The sequence below is a fragment of the Uranotaenia lowii genome, chromosome 1, assembly GCF_029784155.1.
Source record: "Uranotaenia lowii strain MFRU-FL chromosome 1, ASM2978415v1, whole genome shotgun sequence".
In the NCBI taxonomy this organism is placed as follows: domain Eukaryota; kingdom Metazoa; phylum Arthropoda; class Insecta; order Diptera; family Culicidae; genus Uranotaenia; species Uranotaenia lowii.
Window position 1 is genome coordinate 209,772,354 of NC_073691.1, and position 19,824 is coordinate 209,792,177.

General features: G+C 37.5%; 2 protein-coding genes across 10 annotated transcripts in view; both read left to right on the forward strand.

Moving 5' to 3' along the window:
- The first annotated feature begins 1,475 nt into the window (after positions 1-1,475).
- Positions 1,476-7,892, forward strand: LOC129746516 (double-strand-break repair protein rad21 homolog). Of its 2 annotated transcripts, XM_055740196.1 has the most exons (7): positions 1,476-1,849; positions 2,053-2,366; positions 2,702-2,989; positions 3,720-3,938; positions 4,578-6,422; positions 6,492-6,656; positions 6,725-7,892. In XM_055740196.1, the coding sequence occupies exons 2-7, from the start codon at positions 2,109-2,111 to the stop codon at positions 6,848-6,850; spliced, it is 2,901 nt and encodes a 966-aa protein (XP_055596171.1). In that variant the 5' UTR covers positions 1,476-1,849; positions 2,053-2,108; the 3' UTR covers positions 6,851-7,892. The 2 variants fall into 2 exon arrangements, with proteins under 2 accessions (XP_055596171.1, XP_055596179.1); XM_055740204.1 differs by lacking the exon at positions 3,720-3,938.
- Positions 7,893-10,039: 2,147 nt separating this feature from the next.
- Positions 10,040-19,824, forward strand: part of LOC129746561 (tetracycline resistance protein, class A-like) — a 30,501-nt gene continuing 20,716 nt past the window's right edge. For 7 of the 8 annotated variants that reach the window (XM_055740268.1, XM_055740285.1, XM_055740276.1 and 4 more), the window contains exon 1: positions 10,111-10,321. The gene's annotated coding sequence lies outside the window, so the exon portion shown is untranslated. Of the gene's footprint in view, positions 10,058-10,110; positions 10,322-19,824 lie in introns of those variants that run through there. The other variant, XM_055740313.1, reaches the window with a different exon arrangement.

The window sequence follows — 19,824 nt, forward strand, 5'->3', positions numbered from 1 at the left end:
TTCATTCGAATTGAGGCGTCTTGTTTAGTCTAATCTAAAAATTCCGTGATAAGTTTTAAAGGTCAGCCAGAAGTGGGTTACATCACGCTTCCAGGCGACTTGTTCGGCGCTATTGTTTTGGAGAAGCCAATTTATGCTAATTTTACCGAAATTTCGGTTAAATAAAACAATTGCTTTTGAGGTCATTGACTGATCAGACCTGATTCGAAAAATTAAAAAAAAAAAAAACAGTAGACAAGATACGGGCAGAGTGGCAGAGCACAACAGATAATTTGGTAAAAGTTTGAAAAACTTTGAAGAAATAAAATTGGAAAATTTTAATGGGGAAATTTTTTTCATCTGGAATGATAGTTCGGAAAAGCAGAATGCTCATGTGAAATGTTAAAGCAAAAATCCAATCATCGCTTACGAAGATATATCTTATATATTTTTCACATGCGCCGATAATGATTAAATCAGTTTATTAAAAGAAAACCAAAATTTAAAATTGAGGGTTTGTTGAAACACTCTAATCTCGCAAAAAGAAAGCAATTAAAAGAATAATTATTATGCATGAAATTCCTATTAAATCTTTACGATTGCTACTAGGAAATTAATATTTTATCAAAATAATGAAAAATACATGCATCTATGGATTCCACTTTCGGTTTAAGAAGCAGAACATAGAATAAAATAATTATTTTATTATTATACCTTATTAACTAATAATTATTATTCCTAAATACCTAATTTAGGTAGTAATTTAATTTTTTTAAAGAATTTTTCCAATAATGAAACAATTTCAACAGAATAGTTTCGTCCAGTGTAACAGAGTGTCGGAGTGGCCTCTACTGTTGTCATCATCGATGAACCGTCAATTGACGTTTGAAGCGTCAAAAGAACGACCCGAAAACCGTTACAGAATCAGTGCTCCTCAACTCCACTAAACTACGACTGACTTCAGTTATAATAAAAGAATATTTTTAATTCAATGAATTTAAATTTTTGGTTCTATAAAAAAACAGTCGTGAATACCATTTTGAATCTTTGCATATCTGAAAGCAACTCGCGTTGTTTATGCAAGCTTCTAAAATGCTCAGCAATATTTATAAAATAAGGAAATAATTCGAAATAATTTTTTTTTCGGGAAACAATAAAAATAAAGTCAACGAGAGAATTTGTTAAGATTTTTTTTTTGTTTTCATATAACATTTAATTTTTAAATTGGAAAGCAGAATTAATTTTTACTACCTTTGAATATTTATGCTGAATAAAACTATCTAAACATTTTGGATATGTTGAGTATCAAGGAAAAATATCAAAATTAATCAAAATTTACGAATATTTTTGACATTTAATTCTAATATTCTAAAAAATTGAATGGTTAATATTTTTTCAAACAAAATAAAAATTTCCTAATTTAAAAAACATCAGTCGTGTTATTTCTTTATATTTGGGACCAGCATCAACGCGTTTACCCTCAGCCGCCATCTTGCTTCTCGTGTGCTGGTTTGTGAAAAGGAGGAAAAAACGAGCGAGCAAAAGAAAAATTTGTGAACTGTTTTCAGGTTTCGCTTCCAGATCGGAGTGTTATTTGTGAAATTTTTGCATGTAAAGTATCAAATTCGACCGGAAAATAGTGCCCGAAGCCGGGCGAATGCCACCCGAAACGGTTGAACTAGTTAAAAAGTGCTTTTGATGTGATTCATTCGGTGAAAATGCATCTTTTCTGAGTGCGGGCGCGAAGCGTCCCCAATAATGTGAAAAAACTTGTTTGCTTGGATATTTTGCATGGAAACTTGGTAAAAGTACGCCTAAACTGTGAAAAGTGCTATTGGAAAGTGTTTTTCGTCGAAATAGTTCCGGAAAGGTAACATTTTTGTGAGAATTTAAACTGTCTTGTTGGCGTCATAATGCATTAAGAGGTTTCCCTCGCGTCGCGTCTTCCCTCATCCCTTTCCAACCAGTTCAAAATTTCTACCCACCACCTCACACCCCCAACATTGTCGACAAAAAAAAAAAAAAAAAAAAAAAAAATAAAAAGCTTACCTCTTGGTTTCCAATCAATTGCAGCCGCTGTTAATTCGGAGAATCCGTCCACCGGACAGCACTGAGAAAGGCCGGCCAAAATGTTCTACGCGCACATTGTGCTGGCCAAGAAGGGCCCTCTGGCCCGGATCTGGTTGGCCGCCCATTGGGACAAGAAGATCACCAAGGCGCACGTCTTCGAGACCAACATCGAGCAATCGGTCGACGGTATCATGCAGCCGAAGGTGAAGCTGGCCCTCCGGACTTCCGGCCATCTGCTGCTCGGGGTGGTCCGAATATACGCCCGGAAGGCGAAATATCTGCTGGCAGATTGTAACGAGGCGTTCGTGAAGATCAAGGTGAGTGTGCGCAGTTTTTTTTATCCACGCTGCAAGAATGTAAATTTATTAATGTCCAAACGAGTTTTTTGATTCATTTGGAAAATTTATGTTGAACTAGATAAAATTCAAATGAGATTAGGAAAAAATCATTGAAAAATTTAGTACTCAATAGAGCTCTCCATTGGATCTCTTAACAGCAATCAGTGAGTTTAGATTAATTCTCAACTTGAGAATGCTTAAAATTTGTTTGTATGACCTGTTTAATATCCGAGTTATGATTTCAGCTTCTCTATTTTTTTTAATTTGTAAAAAGCTTTCAAAATATCAATTCTAACTGTTCCCTTTCTTTGCAGATGGCATTCCGGCCGGGCATGGTCGATCTGCCGGAGGAGCACCGGGAAGCGGCCGTTAATGCCATCACGTTGCCGGAGGTGTTCCATGATTTCGACACCCCGTTGCCGGAGTTGAACGACGTCGACATCGAGGCGCACTTCTCGATTAACCAATCCCGGGCCGACGAGATTACGATGCGTGAGGACTACGGTACTCTGCCAATGAACATCCACGACGACGGGTTCGGCGATATGGGTTTCGATGACACGCCGGATCTGGTTCGGGACCGCATCGAGGAACCCATGGAGGTGAGTGGTGTTACGTTGGATTGTTAATGTTTTTTTTGTTATCGTTTTATGTTTATTATTTGGATGGCTGCCTTTCTGTATGTTATCGGACCACCCTTTTTTCTAGTCTGTAAGGATTTTCGGTTTCCAATTTTAAATTTTCGTTTCCGTTTGGAAGAAGAAACCATTTGGAAAATAAATTCGGAAAAGCGCACAAAGCCATATTCTTGTTCCCGAATATTTGTTTGTACTTTTCCTTTCTTGCTCTCTCGAACCCTTTTTAAAACGATCTATCCTTTTATGGGAAAAAATACAAAAGCAGTTTTATGTGTGTAAACATTTTCATATATTTTTTTTGAAACGCGAATCCAAAATCAACATGCAAAAAGTGTAGCTAATTTTCAAGTTGTTCCAAATTTATTTTCCCGTTGCGTAGTCAAAAAAAAGTTTGTTCTAATTTTGTCCACTTTAGAAAAAATAAACTCATCCAATGAACCTTTTTGCTTGATCAAGAGATCGTTTGACGATCGTGTTTTTTGTTCCTTCGGAAGAACTCTCTCTCATAATCGATTCCCCTGTTTTTCTCTCTCTGTTGTTTATATATTACTTCTATTCACAATCGCGCCAATCACCACCATCTCCATCACCAAATGAAATAAATTTAAAAACTATAAAAATCACACACAAAAAACCTCTCGAAAAAATTCCGAATACGGCTGGGAACTTATCGTGGCACAAAATAAATAAAAAGGGTCTGGCACACGAATATTCCACCGCCGAAGAGGGTGGCGCGGATCTGGACGAGATTGGTGTTGGTGGTGGTTCTTCTCTGGATGATCCGACGATCGATTTGGGAGACGACAAAAGCACAACGACGAAGGAGAAAAAAGGCCCTCGACCGCGAGCAAAGAGTTTGTACGAAGAGCTGAGCGAACAACCAGCCCAGGATACCCGATGGAATGAGTATCTTGTAAGTACCTTACCCAGCCTTTTAACCTACGGCAACTTTTTAACGAGAGAGAGTTTTTTCTTCCATCAAGATATACCTACACACAAAACCGTTCGTAATCGTTTGGTCTGTTTTGATTTAATTTTTTTGAGCCAAGGGATGTGATCTTCCGTTTTTTGAATAGAATAAATCGCCCTACCAAATTCTTATCTCCTACATTCCATAATCCTCTGTTAAAAAAAAAGCTGAATTTCAATCAAACTCTTCAGAGAGTGTCCTTTTGATTGTGTATAACAACAGGAAACCTTGCTTTCCGAGGTTCGGTTCTGCTTTTTATTACCCTGTAAGAAGATGGGGTCTTTGGACTGTCCCTTCTTTGCTTATTGCGATTCTTGGTATTGCGTGCTTTTCCTGAATTGGTTTATTCAAAGTGGTTGTAGCGAAGATGTGGGAAGTTTACCTTCGAATTTTCCAAATGATGCGAAGAATTCGTGAAAATGCTAATCAATGCATGTTGGGACGTCGTACTAATATAATCTAAGTTGTTTGCGCAGAGAAACTGTAAATAGTACTAACAAGATTTCTCTAGTTTGCTTGTTTGATTTCTGAACTAAGTTAAGGAATCCTAACTGGAAGTTTATTCATTCTTTCCCCTGGTAGGATGATCTTTTTACTGATCCTGTAGCTCCGCCGCCGGATTTGGAGCAAGAAAAAGAACCTTTACCGGAAACATCACATTCAGTATTGGATTCTTTCGACCCGCATCACCCACATGCAGTGGACAACGATGGATTCGGTGATGAGGATGGTTTTGGTGCCGAGCCAGCGGCCGGATTATTTGAGGGAGATTTCTTTGCCGATGCACCATTGGTCCCGGAACCAGAACTTCCGGTTGCGCCAGTAAGTCAAGCTGCAGCTACCGATGATAGTGACGATGATGACGATCATTTCGATATGGGAGGTGCACCGTCTCCTGCACCCAGTTCGGACAATTCGAGACCTCCATCACCCATTATGACACAGCAACTGTTGGATGATCTACAGCAACCGTCGACGAGCCAAGAACCAGGACCTTCCACACAGATGGATTCGTCTTTGGAAGCATCAGGTCCTGGTCCAACGGAACCTCTTTCAACTGAAGCAGCTCGTGGAGCAGAACCGGACGAGGAAAGAATGCCGGACGACCTTGCTGCTATACCAGACGCACATGAAGCAGACGATCATGCTGCAGAACAAACTACTCTCCTGAATAATGAAGAGGAAAGTTTTGCATTGGCGCCGGTCGATGCATCTGCCCTCAAGGGAATAACTAAGAGCAAACGAAAGCGAAAACTTATTGTCGACGAAGTGAAAAACATCAGTGGCGAAGAAATGAAAAGCCAACTGGCCAACACCTCGGACATTGTAACAACACTCGATCTAGCGCCACCTACCAAAAGGCTTATGTTCTGGAAAGAAACGGGAGGAGTGGAAAAACTCTTTGCATTACCATCGCGTGACATTCCTGCACGGTGCTTGTTCAAGAACTATCAACGGCATTTAACGTCGCGATCGATAGGAGTCGAGGAGTTCGAAGTCCTTGGCTCTCTTGATGTGTTGGGCGTTGAAATTCAACCCGAACGACCAGAATCGCCACCTGTTAGACGAGGCAGAAAACGAAAGATACCACTCCAAGAATTGCTGCCCCCAGATACGCCAATGACTCCGGCTACCCCAATGACCCCCGCAACACCAGGACCTCTGGATCAGACCACGATGGATCAGATGCGAGAAGCAGTTGAAATGCCGCCTCCTACCCCCATTTCAATGGAACTTCGTGAATCGGATGTTTGCCAACCAGACCTCAGTCATAGTTTCCATCCGGACGGATCGATGATGCCACCACCTGCAACTCCTGGGCTCAGTCATCTGGGAAGTCCGAACCAAACCCCCATCGGAATGCATACACCTCTTATGATGCCACCAACGCCGGGCATGCCCAGCATACCAATGACCCCTGGAAATCTAGATCACGGTGGTCTTACACCTGCTGGACTGCCACATGGAGGCCTAACACCTGCTGGTCTCACGCACGGAAGTTTAACGCCTGCTGGACTTGCTCACGGTGGACTAACTCCTGCAGGTCTGTCCCATGGAGGCCTTACGCCTGCTGGTCTATCACATGGTGGTTTAATGTCAGACGATCTACACCCAGGAGGTATGACACCGGCTGGCCTACAGCATGGTGACTCAGGTCACGTTATGCCAGACCTGCCGGGAGCTATGACACCTCACGGGTTGGATCATGGAGGAATGACACCACATCATTCGAGTTTGGAAAACATTGACCAACTTCCGAACCTTCATGCCGATCAAGTTTCCTCAATTCTCAACGAACCCGGGATGGAGAATTTCTCCAATCTGGGCTACGATGGACCGGCAGCTTCCCCTGCCCCAGGAGCTCTCGGCGAAGAGGTCCAAAACGAATGGAATCAAGACTACGAGTTCCCGCAATCGGTCGGAGGAGTAAGTTATGCTTATAAATGTTCCAAGAAACCCAAATTAACACTTTGCTTCTTTTCATTTTTTCCACAGCAACAACCGAACGAGGAACAGCAGATGGACGAAACAATTGAGCAGTTTGAGGAGCGTGTGTTGAACAAACGAGCAGCGCATATGTTCTTGTCGGTGCGTTCCAGGCTGCTGAAATGCGACAGTATGGTCCTGTCCGATATGACTCATCGGAACAACAAAAAACAGGTTGGTATTTCCCTTTGCATTGACTTTCCATTGATGCAATTTTTCACCAAACACTTTAATTTCCCCAGGCCGCCCAAAAATTCTACTCGCTGTTGGTGTTGAAAAAATTCAAGGCGTTGGAAATTTGTCAAACGCAACCATACGCTGACATTGTCATCACCCGAGGGCCACTTTTCGAGAATCCAAAGCTGTAAAGACACAGCTACCGGTTGAAAGACAACAAAATCCCCTTAATGCTGCATGTTCAGTTTTTCTATTAACATTTTTTTTTCTAAAGCTTGGTAGGGGAAGAAATGAAGATTGGTTTAAGCAAAAAATAGTTTTGAGGTATTAACAGTGAACGTTTTTATACATCCAATATTCTATAGCAGGCTTAAGATCGAATGAATTGAAATGCTTTTGCATTGTGTTTTATCAATTTTTATTGTTGCATTAAATGACTGGAAGTTATGGCGAAAGTGTAAATAATGAAATTTATCTATTCAGTTTTGCTTCCGATGGCGGAACGTATGGCAGGAAAATGATTCGGTCGATTGGTTTATTTCTTTGAAAATTTAAGAATCGACTTTGATCACATTTTTCTATGTTGTTGTTATTTTTCCCTTAAACTAGAGAGTAAAAATAAATTATTATCATTTTCAGCGATTCAGCCAAAATTTAGCTGTTTTAATCATAATCTTTAGTGATTTTAAAACACACAAAAAACGCTGATGATCTGTAAAATAAAAGAACCATAGGTAAGCACCTTTTTTTTTCAAATATCTCTTTGTACATATTGATTTAGCTGGTAAAGCACTAGCATTTAAAACCATTGTACGCAAACAAAAACACAAACAAAATGAAAAAAAGCTCTGCTATCAGCAGTCGAAAGTACTAACAAAGCTAGTGGTTAAGATAAATCAAAAATTTAAATCCTAACCAGATCGGATTGAATGAAAATAAGTTTCAACCAAACTTTAGGATATGAACAGAGGTAGGCATCGGATGATAACCGCTGCTCGGCAGTGGAAGGCCATCAGCTTGATCATGTAGCTGAAATTAAATCCAAAATCACATTTGAACCTGCGTAGTGCGGCCGTTTGTTTGAACCCGTCAAATGTTAGCGATAGAAAATCTAGATTTTTGTTCCAAAAATAAAAGAAAACTCGAAAGGACCCATTGCGAAGGTAAAATACAAAAAAAATAAAAACCTATGTAAAGAATTATAATGTTGGAATAAAATAAAAGAAATATTCATATGCAAAAAAAAAGGTTGCGTAGTTTCTTGTAGAGAAATTCATAAATTTATATCAAGTGGTCGAAGATGGATTCGTTTTGCTTTACGACTGTGGCTATCTGTTTTTAACTACAATCAAATCAAACTCCGATAAGAAAACGGCTATCGGTAGTTTGATCCAGTCACTCCAATCTCCTTGTGAACTAGGCACTGATTGTTGTTTAGATAACCAAGTATTGAGGCCAAGGGCACATATCTTAGGGGACTTAATCGAAGGTGATGGTATAAAATGGTACGGTATAAAGGCCTCTAACATATTGACGCTTAGGGCTAAAATAAAAGATCTACGCTGTTAGCGAACCGGCTCCAGTTTCTCCAGCGGAGTGCACGCATTGTGAAACGTCAACCTTGGTCGAATCCTGAACTTCGCAACCTGCGTAACCGCCTTCGAAAAGCTATAGGAAAAGGTTTCACAACCACGATGGCATGGATCGCTTGAACGAGCTGCGTGACTTAAGAGAGCGTATACAACTCTTTGCATGTGTAGATTTTGTGATTACATTATTCGTATTCATAATAACGCCCGGACTGATCCAGCATCCTTTTGGTCGTATGTAAAAAAATGGAAAGGTACTCAAGAGTACCTCAAATCATCAGATTCAACAACGCAACTGCTGAAACACCGTATGCTGCTGCAAATCTATTCGCTAATTAATAACTCAACACCTTTGTCTGAATCATATCTGAGTAGCTTGCAGAGTCGAAATTTTAATATGAGCCTGCTGATTTTTTCTCCAAATGACGTTCTTCGTAAGATGGCTGCTTTGGATAAAACGAAAGGTGCTGGCACTGATGACATTCCCTAAGGGCACAAGTTTTCCTTTTGTTTGGATAATGTGCCGCTAATAAGCCTGGCCCCATTCTGATATCGATACCTCTCTCGATTATCTTCAACCAGTCGTTAATGGAGGGCATCTTTTCCCGGTGCCTAAAAAACTGCATCTATAACTCCAATTCACAAATCTGGAAACATACTGTAACATACTGAAACACCAGGTGAAAAACTATCGTGGGATGAGCTGTTTTCCTATGATTATCAACATGAATTTATGAAACGCAGATCTACTACCATCAACCCCATGACGTAAGTTTCAAAGTTAATAAGGAGACTGGACAAACGTCAGCAAGTCGGCGCCGTGTACGTTGACTTGAGCAAGGCTTTCGCTCAGGTGCCGCACGTATTGGCTGTAGAAAAAATGCATCGTCTAGGTCTTCCTAGTTGAAGTTTTAATGGATCCATTCATATCTGGAAGGCCGAACTGCTTTCGTACGACTCGGTGACAGCATTCTAGATCACATCTGGTGTTCCCCAAGGGAGTCACTTAGGACCATTGATCTTCTTTACTTTCATCAACAACTTATGCGCCATACTTGAGTCGGAAAACCTACTAAATATACGCCGCTGATCTAAACAATTTCCAAACAATTTCATATCTAATGGATTTCTGCGACAGTTTCGATGTTGATGATCAATTTCTATAAATTAAAGCAAAGAAGACAGAAGTAATTTGTTGCTAGATAGTGTCATTTACTGAAAAAAAACGAATGATCCACTTTGGTGATACCCGAAGATCGTTCCAGTACAAGTAGATGCTGCAAAAGAAGGGATTTTCACAATATCAGCTCGCGGGAGCCGAAATTTTTCCGAAATAAAACCATCATTGTACATCACAGTTCAAACAGCAGAAGCCTCACTCAATTATACCAACAAAACGATAAATATCTACCCATAGGGTACAGAACAAATCTTCAAACAGCCACCGGAAATGGTTCATCGGAGATCGTGTTGTTTTTTTTCTGTTTTGATTGTCATGCTCGTACTTACCTAGTTCATGATCAAAGCGCCAAAACTCTTGACTTTGAGCTGATTCTACGCTACGTCAGTTGGCGCGCGCGCGCGCTTAAAACCTATCCAGCCACCACAACGTACGCCTCGCGCGACAAACTATGCCGTTGTTGGTTGTCGCGTGCATGCGACATCGTTCTCTCGAAGCTAAGCTCAGCGTTTGGTCGATATAGGTTTAGAATTTTGTCACAGAATAGTTAGTGCCGCTTTGCTGCTATCACTTGGATTAGTCGATAAGTCGAAACTGTATAGATATCCAACGGCGTTGTTGATAGTTCGGTAGTTATGTTGATAGTTGCATTCGCGCAAACTGCCACTGGAAAACGGCAGGCGCGAGACGATTAGTCTCGCGGTGACCGTCCCGCCGATCGGTTCAAGTTTTCGGGTTTCAGGGAAGAGTTAGCTTCCAAATTGCTTCCAGAGATTGCAAGTCTCGTTCAAGTGTTGTGCTACAGGAACAAACGGATGGCACGTTTAAGCGCCAAGTGATTATTGATTCCCGCAGTCCTGATTCGGCAAAAGACCATCCAACCAACAACGACGGTAGAAAAGTTTTCTCACGTCCAAGCTACCCGAATCGGGGATTGATCCATCTTGAGGGGACAACGATTTCTCCTCATTACTGGATACCTTGGACACAGTATATAACGAATATAATCTCGAGCAAATTGTTGACAATTTTAAGTTTACGAGTTTAAATTGGATTTACGCCCGTCAAGCTGTTGGATTTTTGCAGCGCGGATGCTGTGATGTGTCGTTGGAAACAACTGAGCCTATGGCCTGAGTAAAGCGGCTAAGATTTCGGCTTAGTTTTGTTCAGTGATTAATTTTTGTTTACGCAAGGTTGAAATTTGGATGAAGCGCATGGGCAAGAGGGTTGAGAAGTAGTTTGAACTTAAAGTTTTGAAACAAACTTAAAATTCTGATCTTTAAACTTTTAAACTTTAAAAAGATAAAAAAACTCTGAAGTGCGATCTCAGATTTGAGAAAACAAACTATGAATTTCACAATTTTAATTGACTAGGACCTCAGGAACAGAAACCAAAATTTGCATTCAGTTCGAGAACTTTAATTCAGAATCAGAATCAGCTTATTGGAAATCAGCTAGAACTAAGTCTGAATATTCTAAGTAAGACTAATTTGGAACTAGAATTTGGAATCAGAACTCCCACCAAAATGTGCATCAAAGTTGAAAATCTCTATTCAATGTGAAATTCAGTTTATGTATTAAAAATAAGATTATCAAAATTTAAAGAATCGGTTACACTTCATATAAAATAGGATTTTTGAATCAGAAAAAAATATATAGGTACACGAGGAATTTGCTCATTTGAGTACAGATTTGTGATTACGACAAAAACAGAAAAAATGTCCCTCGCCGGGAGATCTTTTCCCCGGCCGGGTTTGAGCGCCCTTCAGATTTTGACATGACAGCAAAGCATTTGTTATGATAAAACCAATGTGCTAAATTGAATTTTCTAAATTGTCGTCTCCTCATGCATTCTCTCCCTCTAGTGGTAGTTTACTATTCCGCATTCACCCTTCCCCACGAGCATTCCGGAGGAATTCGCACGGGTAGTAAATGGCAACATTGGTAGGGTATTTCGAGGCAACTTGTCAATTTAAGAGTCGAAATAAATCATCGATTGCATCAACGAGTGTTTTACATTCTTTGAATGCAACAATCTGGACACAGACTTCAGATGAGGGCTTACTGGAAGCATGCTAAGGGAAATGAGTAACGGTCTCTTGAACCAAAAATATATGAAGAAAATCCTTAAAAACTTAAAAATTAAATAAATAGTGCATACATTTTTGTAAAAGTTTTGTTATGGGTTTTCGTTAATACGGGGTTCAGCTTAAACCGAACTACTCCAGAAGCTGATTGCTTACACGATTATGGCTAATACGACACAGAACTTGAACTAGAACGACCATTTTGGATCTGCCAGCCAGATGCTCTCTCAAGCAAGAGGACTTGGACCCATGTATTGCCGCAAGTGTAAACTTATGTTCTTGGCTATTATTTTAACAAGTGTCGTTTATTCTAATTGTAGCCATCACTTCTCGTGCAGTGTAGTTGGATTACATTTTATTTGCGTCTAGCTAGCTGAAACGCTACAGTCGAGCGAATTCGAAAAGAGTTTTCATGTCCTGAAAAGCGTTTTCCTCGGCACGAAATTGACTTTCTGGTTGGTATAGTATCCAGAAACAGGAACAGTTTCTAACCCAACAAAAAGTGTCCTTAAAAGAGAACTAACTTCAGGATGTCTGCACTTGATGGTAGTTGACACTAAATAGAATGTTTATTTTGTTTTCTTATCCTAGGTTGGCACAAGTTCTCCTCGCCTACTTACTGTGAAAGTCGGAAAACCTTGTGTTTCTAACAACCTTGGGTTGGAATGCTTTGTTGCAAAAGTAAAGAACAAGGAAGCATATTTATTCGACTGTATTTGTTTTTCCGATACTGCAGTTGGTACCTTCAAGTTTCGCAACTACATATTTCATCTTGCATTCAAGAGGGTTCTTTTATGTCATTTCACAAAGTTTCGTCATATCTCATTTATATAGAAGTGTTAAAGGTTTGAAGAATGTTTAAAGGTTTCTCTAACTGATAGAAGTTTTTCGTCAATCCAGTTTCGACGGTTTTTACCCCTAAATTTATGCAATACCATCATGCCTTTTTCAAATATTAGAGTTATATGCAGAATAGATGTACATCATCTCAAGGTTTTCGCCCCTTTCTTAAAAATAACTAATGTAAAATTTTTCAATTGAGGCCCTTGGAGCCAAAATAGTTGGTATAAGTGCATGCAAGTTTGTTTCGAGAAAGCACGCTTTTAAGTTTTTATGTTTGGCCATTTTCGATATATTTTTCGGAAATTTATATTTTTCTTTCGAATAGGCCGGAATGAATATCAAATTTCTTTTCGTCAACTTCCCCCCACCCTCCCCTGCGATTTTTCCTAAAAACTCGAAGGGGGGGAAAAATAAACTGTAAGGTATTTTATTAAAAAATTTAATTTTTTTTTCGAAAATTCAAACATTCGAAAGAGCAAAAATGAAATTGAGAATTGTATCACCATTTTCTGTCGAGATTTTTAAAATTTTCGAATTAAAATAACTCGATTTTTTGTTATGAATGTTGTATGCAAGCTTTTGTCCAATTTGTTCCAATTTATGGAAATTTGGACAAATTTTTATTAATCGTGATGTTTCAACTCCAAGTGACAAAAGAAGGATTTCAATTTTTTTCCGGCATAATTAAATTGTTATAAATCTGAAAAAAAAAACAATGAAATTCTTTAAATATTTAATATAGTTTGAGATATGAAGAAACGTGGCGTTATTAAATCAAAATCGATCATTTTTGCATTTATACCCTTTTAGCTCTGAGGGTATCAATTATACTTTAGATACCTACTATCAAATATATTTTCTTTTGAAGAAAGTAGTTTCTGAACAAAGTTTTAGTTGAACAGCTACTTACCTATACCGAAATTAACTAATATGGCAGAACCTTCTTATAATGTCTGCTAGTTTTTGATTCATTGTTGACAGAAACTTGAATGAAAAATGTCTGAATTTTCAACAGCTGAAATATTGTGACAGAAAAAAAATCTCAAAAAATAATATTGAATTGTCCGATCAATTTGAAAGGGGTTCTCCCGAGATTTGCAGGAAGTTCAAATTGTTTTCTGCGGTTCGTAGCCCTTTATATTGGTTTATTTTGTTGTTCTCTCTTTTATAATGTTGAAACCGATTAAATGAAATTTAAAAAAACGAAAAGTTCATGAGGAATAATAAATATTATTCCAATTGATTGTTTTTTTTTTAAATAATGAAAAGGACATGGCTAGCGCGCCTCCAACGACGAAATTGGTCTAGCAAGGCTCTTCCGCAAGCTTTTCCGCCATTTTTCGCTTCGAGAATTGCCCTACTTACATGAAGTGGAAAATCGCCCGATAGCGGATGACTCCGCGAAATACCGGACATTACTGTTCCGAATTCAAGACGATAGGGGAGAATGAGGATACTTGATCCCTGGGGATACATGATTCCTTCGCTATATCTCGAAACCGGAATGTCTCTCAAATATCAAATGTTCTAGAAAAATGTGCCAAATAGAACAAGAAAGCAATGCGGTTATCTCAAAAAATTTAATAAAAATATTTTTCGAGTTATTGAACTTTGTTGGAAAAATTTTACAAAATGTTATTTGAAGATTTTTTTATCACATGAAAAAATTGCAATAAAAATATTTTTCCAATATGACAATCGTTATAGTTTAATATAAACTTCATAATGCCATAATTTCAAAGCAATAGTAAACTCTCGATTTTTTTAAGAAGAAGTTTTCCATAATGTATGTTATGGGTATAATTGATCCCAAGAGTCCAAAAAGTTAAATTATTCTTCTGAATAGATCGTGATCATTGGTTACCATGAAATTACTTGTATTTGACCAATAACTTATTTTTATTTAGAAATAGTCTACTAAAAAGGACTGAAAATACTGTATTATCCTAAAAACTAGATTTTTTTTTTATTTATTTGATGTCTTTGATATAAACCATACAGACATATCTTTAACTAAACATGAGCTATGTTCTAAGACTACGAATATTATTTCTAAACACTTCTTTGGATTGATTAAAATTAAAAAAGTTAGACACTTTATTAAAAACACGACAACAATTATGCATAGGGTGATTTTGGGCAAAAACTGTGCGACTAGATGGAATGGAATCCACAAAAAGTTCTGTTGACGAAGACGTCTCGCTGGAGCATAAAAGTGGATGCTTTGTAGCAGTAGAGGACAGTCAATATTGTTTATCAACAAATCAAATACAAACATTCTTTGGATGTATATTCGTCTGTGTCGCAGGGTCTCAAGACTTATTAGATTGCATCTTTCGGCATACGGTGGCAATCGAACGGCATCATTCCACGGCAGTCTACGGAGTGCAAATCGTAGGAACTTCTGTTGTACCCTTTCTAGTCTTTCAGTGTGTACTGTTTGATGCGGCGCACACAGGGGTAAAATATGAAAAAGGCGACCAAAACTATTTTCCGCCGAAACTATGCGTTTTAGACCTATAGTGTCTTCGAGACAAATGACCAACTTTACAAGGGCTAAAAAATTAGTTTTTTTGAAAAATTGATTAATCCTTCTAGTAGTGAGTTAGAAAAACTAACTTTTTTAATATCTATTTTAGAGCTATATTGTCTGAGAAAAGTTTTTAGCTTGTACCAATTCTTGCAACTTTGCTAAAGCAGTCATAGCTGTAACATTAATCGTTTCAAAGTTATGATAATTTTTAGAAAAAATAACATCAATTTTCAGTTTTTTCAACATAACTTTTTTGCGCGTGATTTTTCATATAAAATATGTTCTAGAGAGTTTTGAAGACATAAAAGTTGACCACTTTTGCTGAATATACTGTATAAAAATTTTGAAGTTTAAACGAGATATCTTAAAAATACTTAACAAAAATAGTCATTTTGAACTGGTTATATCTCCTGAGTTCGGACGAGTTCGGTTACATATTTTACAATTTTGCAATTAGAAAAGTATCGCCTTTCAAACAATGTACAATTCAAAGTGGCCAATTGTGACCTTCATAGTGTAAATGTCAATAGAAGTGAGCCGAAAGTGAAGTTTTTATGCTAATTTGAGCATAACTATTACTATTAGGCTGCAACATGTAGGATTCCCAACAGTAGGCCTACTTGAACCACTTGGACTTGAGATGGTAGATGGGCTCAAATTAGTATAAAAACTTCATTTTTATCTCACTTCTATTGACATTGAGTTGTATATCGTTTGAAAGGCGATACTTTTTTGATTGCAAAACTGTAAAATATGTAACCGAACTCGTCCGAACTCAGGAGATGTAACCAGTTCAAAATGACTATTTTTGTTAAGTATTTTTAAGATATCTCGTTTAAACTTCAAAATTTTTATACAGTGTATTCAGCAAAAGTGGTCAGCTTTTATGTCTTCAAAACTCTTTAGAACATATTTTATATGAAAAATCACGCGCAAAAAAAGTTATGTTGAAAAAACTGAAAATTGATGTTATTTTTCTAAAAATTGTCATAACTTTGAAACGATTAATGTTACAGCTATGACTGCTTTAGCAAAGTTGCTAGAATTGGTACAAGCTAAAAACTTTTCTCAGACAATATAGCTCTAAAATAGATATTAAATAAGTTAGTTTTTCCAACTCACTACTTAGTGGATTAATTATTTTTCAAAAAACTAGTTTTTTAGCCCTTGTAAAGTTGGTCATTTGTCTCGAAGACACTATAGGTCTAAAACGCATAGTTTCGGCAGAAAACAGTTTTGATCGCCTTTTTCATGTTTTACCCCTGGGTGCGGCGTCCAAACTACCACGGCGTATTCCAGAACGCTGCGCACCAAGGCGCAGTAAACCGCTTTAAGACAATATACATCCTCAAACTCAACAGTGTTTCTACGTATAAAGCCAAGAATGGCAAAGGCTTTTGCGGTTGTGGCGGCTATGTGTTCTGAAAAACTTAGTTTCTGATCAAAAATAACTCCGAGATCTTTAATCGAGACTACTCGTTCCATTTCTGCTGTGTCCATTTTGTAGGCAAAGAGAAGTGGAGTTTTAGCTCTGCAGAAAGTTATACATGGGCATTTACTGGCATTAGCTTCCATCCCATGAGACTTGCACCAGTCCAAAAGTGTCGAGATGTCGGCTTGAAGTGCTGCACAGTCCATTGGTGATTCGATATTCCGGTAAATCTTAAGGTCATCTGGGTACATCAATTTAGAGGATTGCAGTAAACAAGCAAGATCGTTAACAAAAAGGATAAAGATTAGTGGTCCTATGTGGCTGCCCTGGGGAACACCGGAAGGGACGTCAAATGGCTGAAAGATCTGATTCCTCGTAGATTCACAAATGCTCGTCGGTTTGTCAAGTAGGAGTAGAGCCATTTAGTAGACCATGGCGGAAAGCCGTAGCGTTCTATTTTCCTGATGGCGATTTCATGTGGAACTTTATCAAATGCTTTAGAGAAATCTATGTAAATGGCATCTACTTGTTGCTTTTTGCTGATAGCTGTATGAAGTGTGGCAGAGTAGCTCATAAAATTGCGCCTTAAAGAATGCAATGATACTAGGGTAGTAGACAAAATTTTAGAATTCTCTTTGTCTGATACTAACAAACTGTGAAATGAGAACTAATAAAAAAAAAAATAGTTAACGGACCATTTATCTTCGGATTTTACTAGATTTTTGCCTAGGGTCAGGGCACCCTGAATTAAGGATCTAGTATCCTTTAGTAAAAGATCAAGTCTCCTGTAAATAAAAAAAAAACACAATTTATTTAGTCTCACGAAGAAGCTTCTAGTTCATCTACGAGTTCATATATTGTTCTAATTTTTGGAGCATATAAACTTGAAATTACACGCTTTCAGAAAATGCAAAAGACGGCGATGAAAATAAGAAAAAAGGGATCAAGTATCCCCATTCTCCCCTAAATATTGTTCTAGGACTTGTGCACTTGTAGAATGTCCATCCTCGAGCACAAAAGTAAGAAAAAGGAGGATTTTGAGAGGATTTCCATTCGAACTTCGTGAAAAAAATCCTGTTTTCCCTGTGACTCGGAGAGCAATTATCTCGAGCAGATGAATAGCAAAATCAATGAAAAAATAATCCAATTCATTGAGCTGGAACAAATATCAATTTCTTCTTTTGTCACCCCCTCCCCCCCCCCCCCTTCAAAATTTTCAAAAACCCGAAGGGGGGAATAAATAAACTTTGAAGTATTTAAGGTAATTTCGAAAAAAAAATATCAAGAATCCAAAAGATTACAAGGCGAAAGTACAAATTTTGGAAATGGAAGTTATTCCACCTTTTGTGTTTTTGATATTATTGAATTTTTCGATAAAAAATTACTTGTTTTTTAGGTTTTGTGCAATGATATTCTATGCAACTTTGTTGCATACAAGCTTTCGTGCAATTTATTCCAATATATTTGTTTTTCGCATTATTTTTTATTGTCCCCCTCCCCTCGCGATGCTCCAACTCCGAGTGACAAAAGAAGGATTTGAAATTTGTTCCGGCCTAAATAATTTCAAATATTAAATTTTTAATTCATTTTGGATTCACAGCGTACGAAATTCTTCAATCATAGTTTAATGATTTGGAATTTGAAAATCTATAATTCGTTTTTTTTGTCACATATGAATCCAAAAAGCCTGTAAAAAAGGCTATAATCCACTGTCAAGTGTATTAAATCGGGTGTTTAATAATACAAACATACCTGTTTCACAGTTAAAAGATTTTTGTACGATTTTTGATGCTGTTATTCAAATTTGTTGCTTCTAACTGCAAAAACAATAGGCTAAACAGTTGAAATGACATGGAAGAATATGGATATACATGTCAGAAAAGTGCATTCCCCACGACAGGTATCGAAGCTGCAAATGATCACATTTGTCGATTAAATTGAGGAGGAATTGAAAAATGAAACGAGGAAAAAACTCCAATAGAGGCTTCTATCCATATTTTTTATAAGCCTTAGGGCATCGATTAACTGAACATTTTGCAGTTTGATTTGCGAAAATTGAAGACGATGAATTGATAAAGAAAACGAAGAAAGACTTCAAAAACATGTCAGCATGATTATATTTGACGGCCATTTTGAATTATTCGATCAGAAGTTTAAAAACTATTTTTTCAAGTAAGTTCACATTTTTACCTTTCATATGAAGTAAATAGAACTCAATTGTCTGTACACCCAAAATAATTTTCACTTAAAAAATAAGTGACATCTGTAGTGAATTCTCGCCATACGTAATTTCATTTGAATTGTAAGTGATGGGTCAAGTGAATTCATTTAAGTGACCGGTCAAGTGAATTACACTATGACGTTCGAGTGAAATTTATCTGAATTTCTAAGTAAGTTTCTAATTAATTATCTCTCGCGTTTTTAAATAAAAGAACATTTATAGAAAACCACTTCGATTTCAAATACTTACATTACGCTTTCGCCATAAATTTATTGATTGGAAAACTCCATCATGATCCCAAGGTAGATCGGTTACTGCGGATAGTTCGACTTCTAAATCTTCCCTGCAGCAAACCAGAAAATCTGTCCAGTTCAATCCACAAGCTAAAACATAATAACACCTTTAAATAACTTTTTCTTACATCACGTTTAACACAAACTACCGCCAAAATCGCCTAGTAAAGAGTTGGGAAAATCCAAATCCAGCATAAGCTTTAAACGCTGCTCTTTAGAATTTGCCATTTTGAACTCTGAAAATAAACACAATTACAACCCGACATTCACTTGAAATTCAAGTGATGGGGTAGTGAATATTTTTTCTCACTTCAAATTCAAGTGACGACTGAAGTGAATGTGGATGAATTCACTTGAAATTTAAGTGACTGCCAAGTGAAATGTATATGTCGCACTTGAATGGAAGAAAATCACTGGATCCTTGCTTTTAAGTGAAAAATCATGTGTATTTTAAGAGTGAATTTGGGTTCAGTGTAGTGGTTTATTTTTAATCGTCGTTCGAAAAAAAAAGTCCATTTTTCAAATGCATACGTGACATTCGGAATCTAATTGTGAGACTCAGGATTGTGTCCTCTTTCCAAAAATTCTACAAGAATTCTTACTCTACGAGATGCTAACTTGAAAACAAATTTAAGAGTTCAGTTGTTAATTTTTAAAAAAATCTTGGATTTATCGATTCAATGATCGAAGTGCGTTTATTGAGAGGGTGCCGTGCGACAAGCGATTAAGCACCCTTGAATTTATCGAACATTCCATCATAGCAATTGTTAAACTTTCCGCTCACAAATTGACCCTTAAAGTATGCAATCGAACGTGTATAATACCTACATACCTATTTTACAGTATATAGCTTTTTGTACGATTTTTGATGCTGTAACATTTTTAAAGATATTCAAATGTTGCCTCCAAGTGTAAATATGCTTGAATTTCTCAGTTCAAGCTTCCAGTAAATCATGCGGCGTAATCACTACATCTATAGTCACCATA

Excerpts from the sequence above, each read along its gene's own strand:
- LOC129746516 (XM_055740196.1), top strand. The coding sequence starts at position 2,109 with ATGTTCTACGCGCACATTGTGCTGGCCAAGAAGGGCCCTCTGGCCCGG. Across the intron at positions 2,367-2,701 it reads AGGCGTTCGTGAAGATCAAG|ATGGCATTCCGGCCGGGCAT; the intron begins GTGAGTGTGCGC and ends CTTTCTTTGCAG. Across the intron at positions 3,939-4,577 it reads CCCGATGGAATGAGTATCTT|GATGATCTTTTTACTGATCC; the intron begins GTAAGTACCTTA and ends TTCCCCTGGTAG.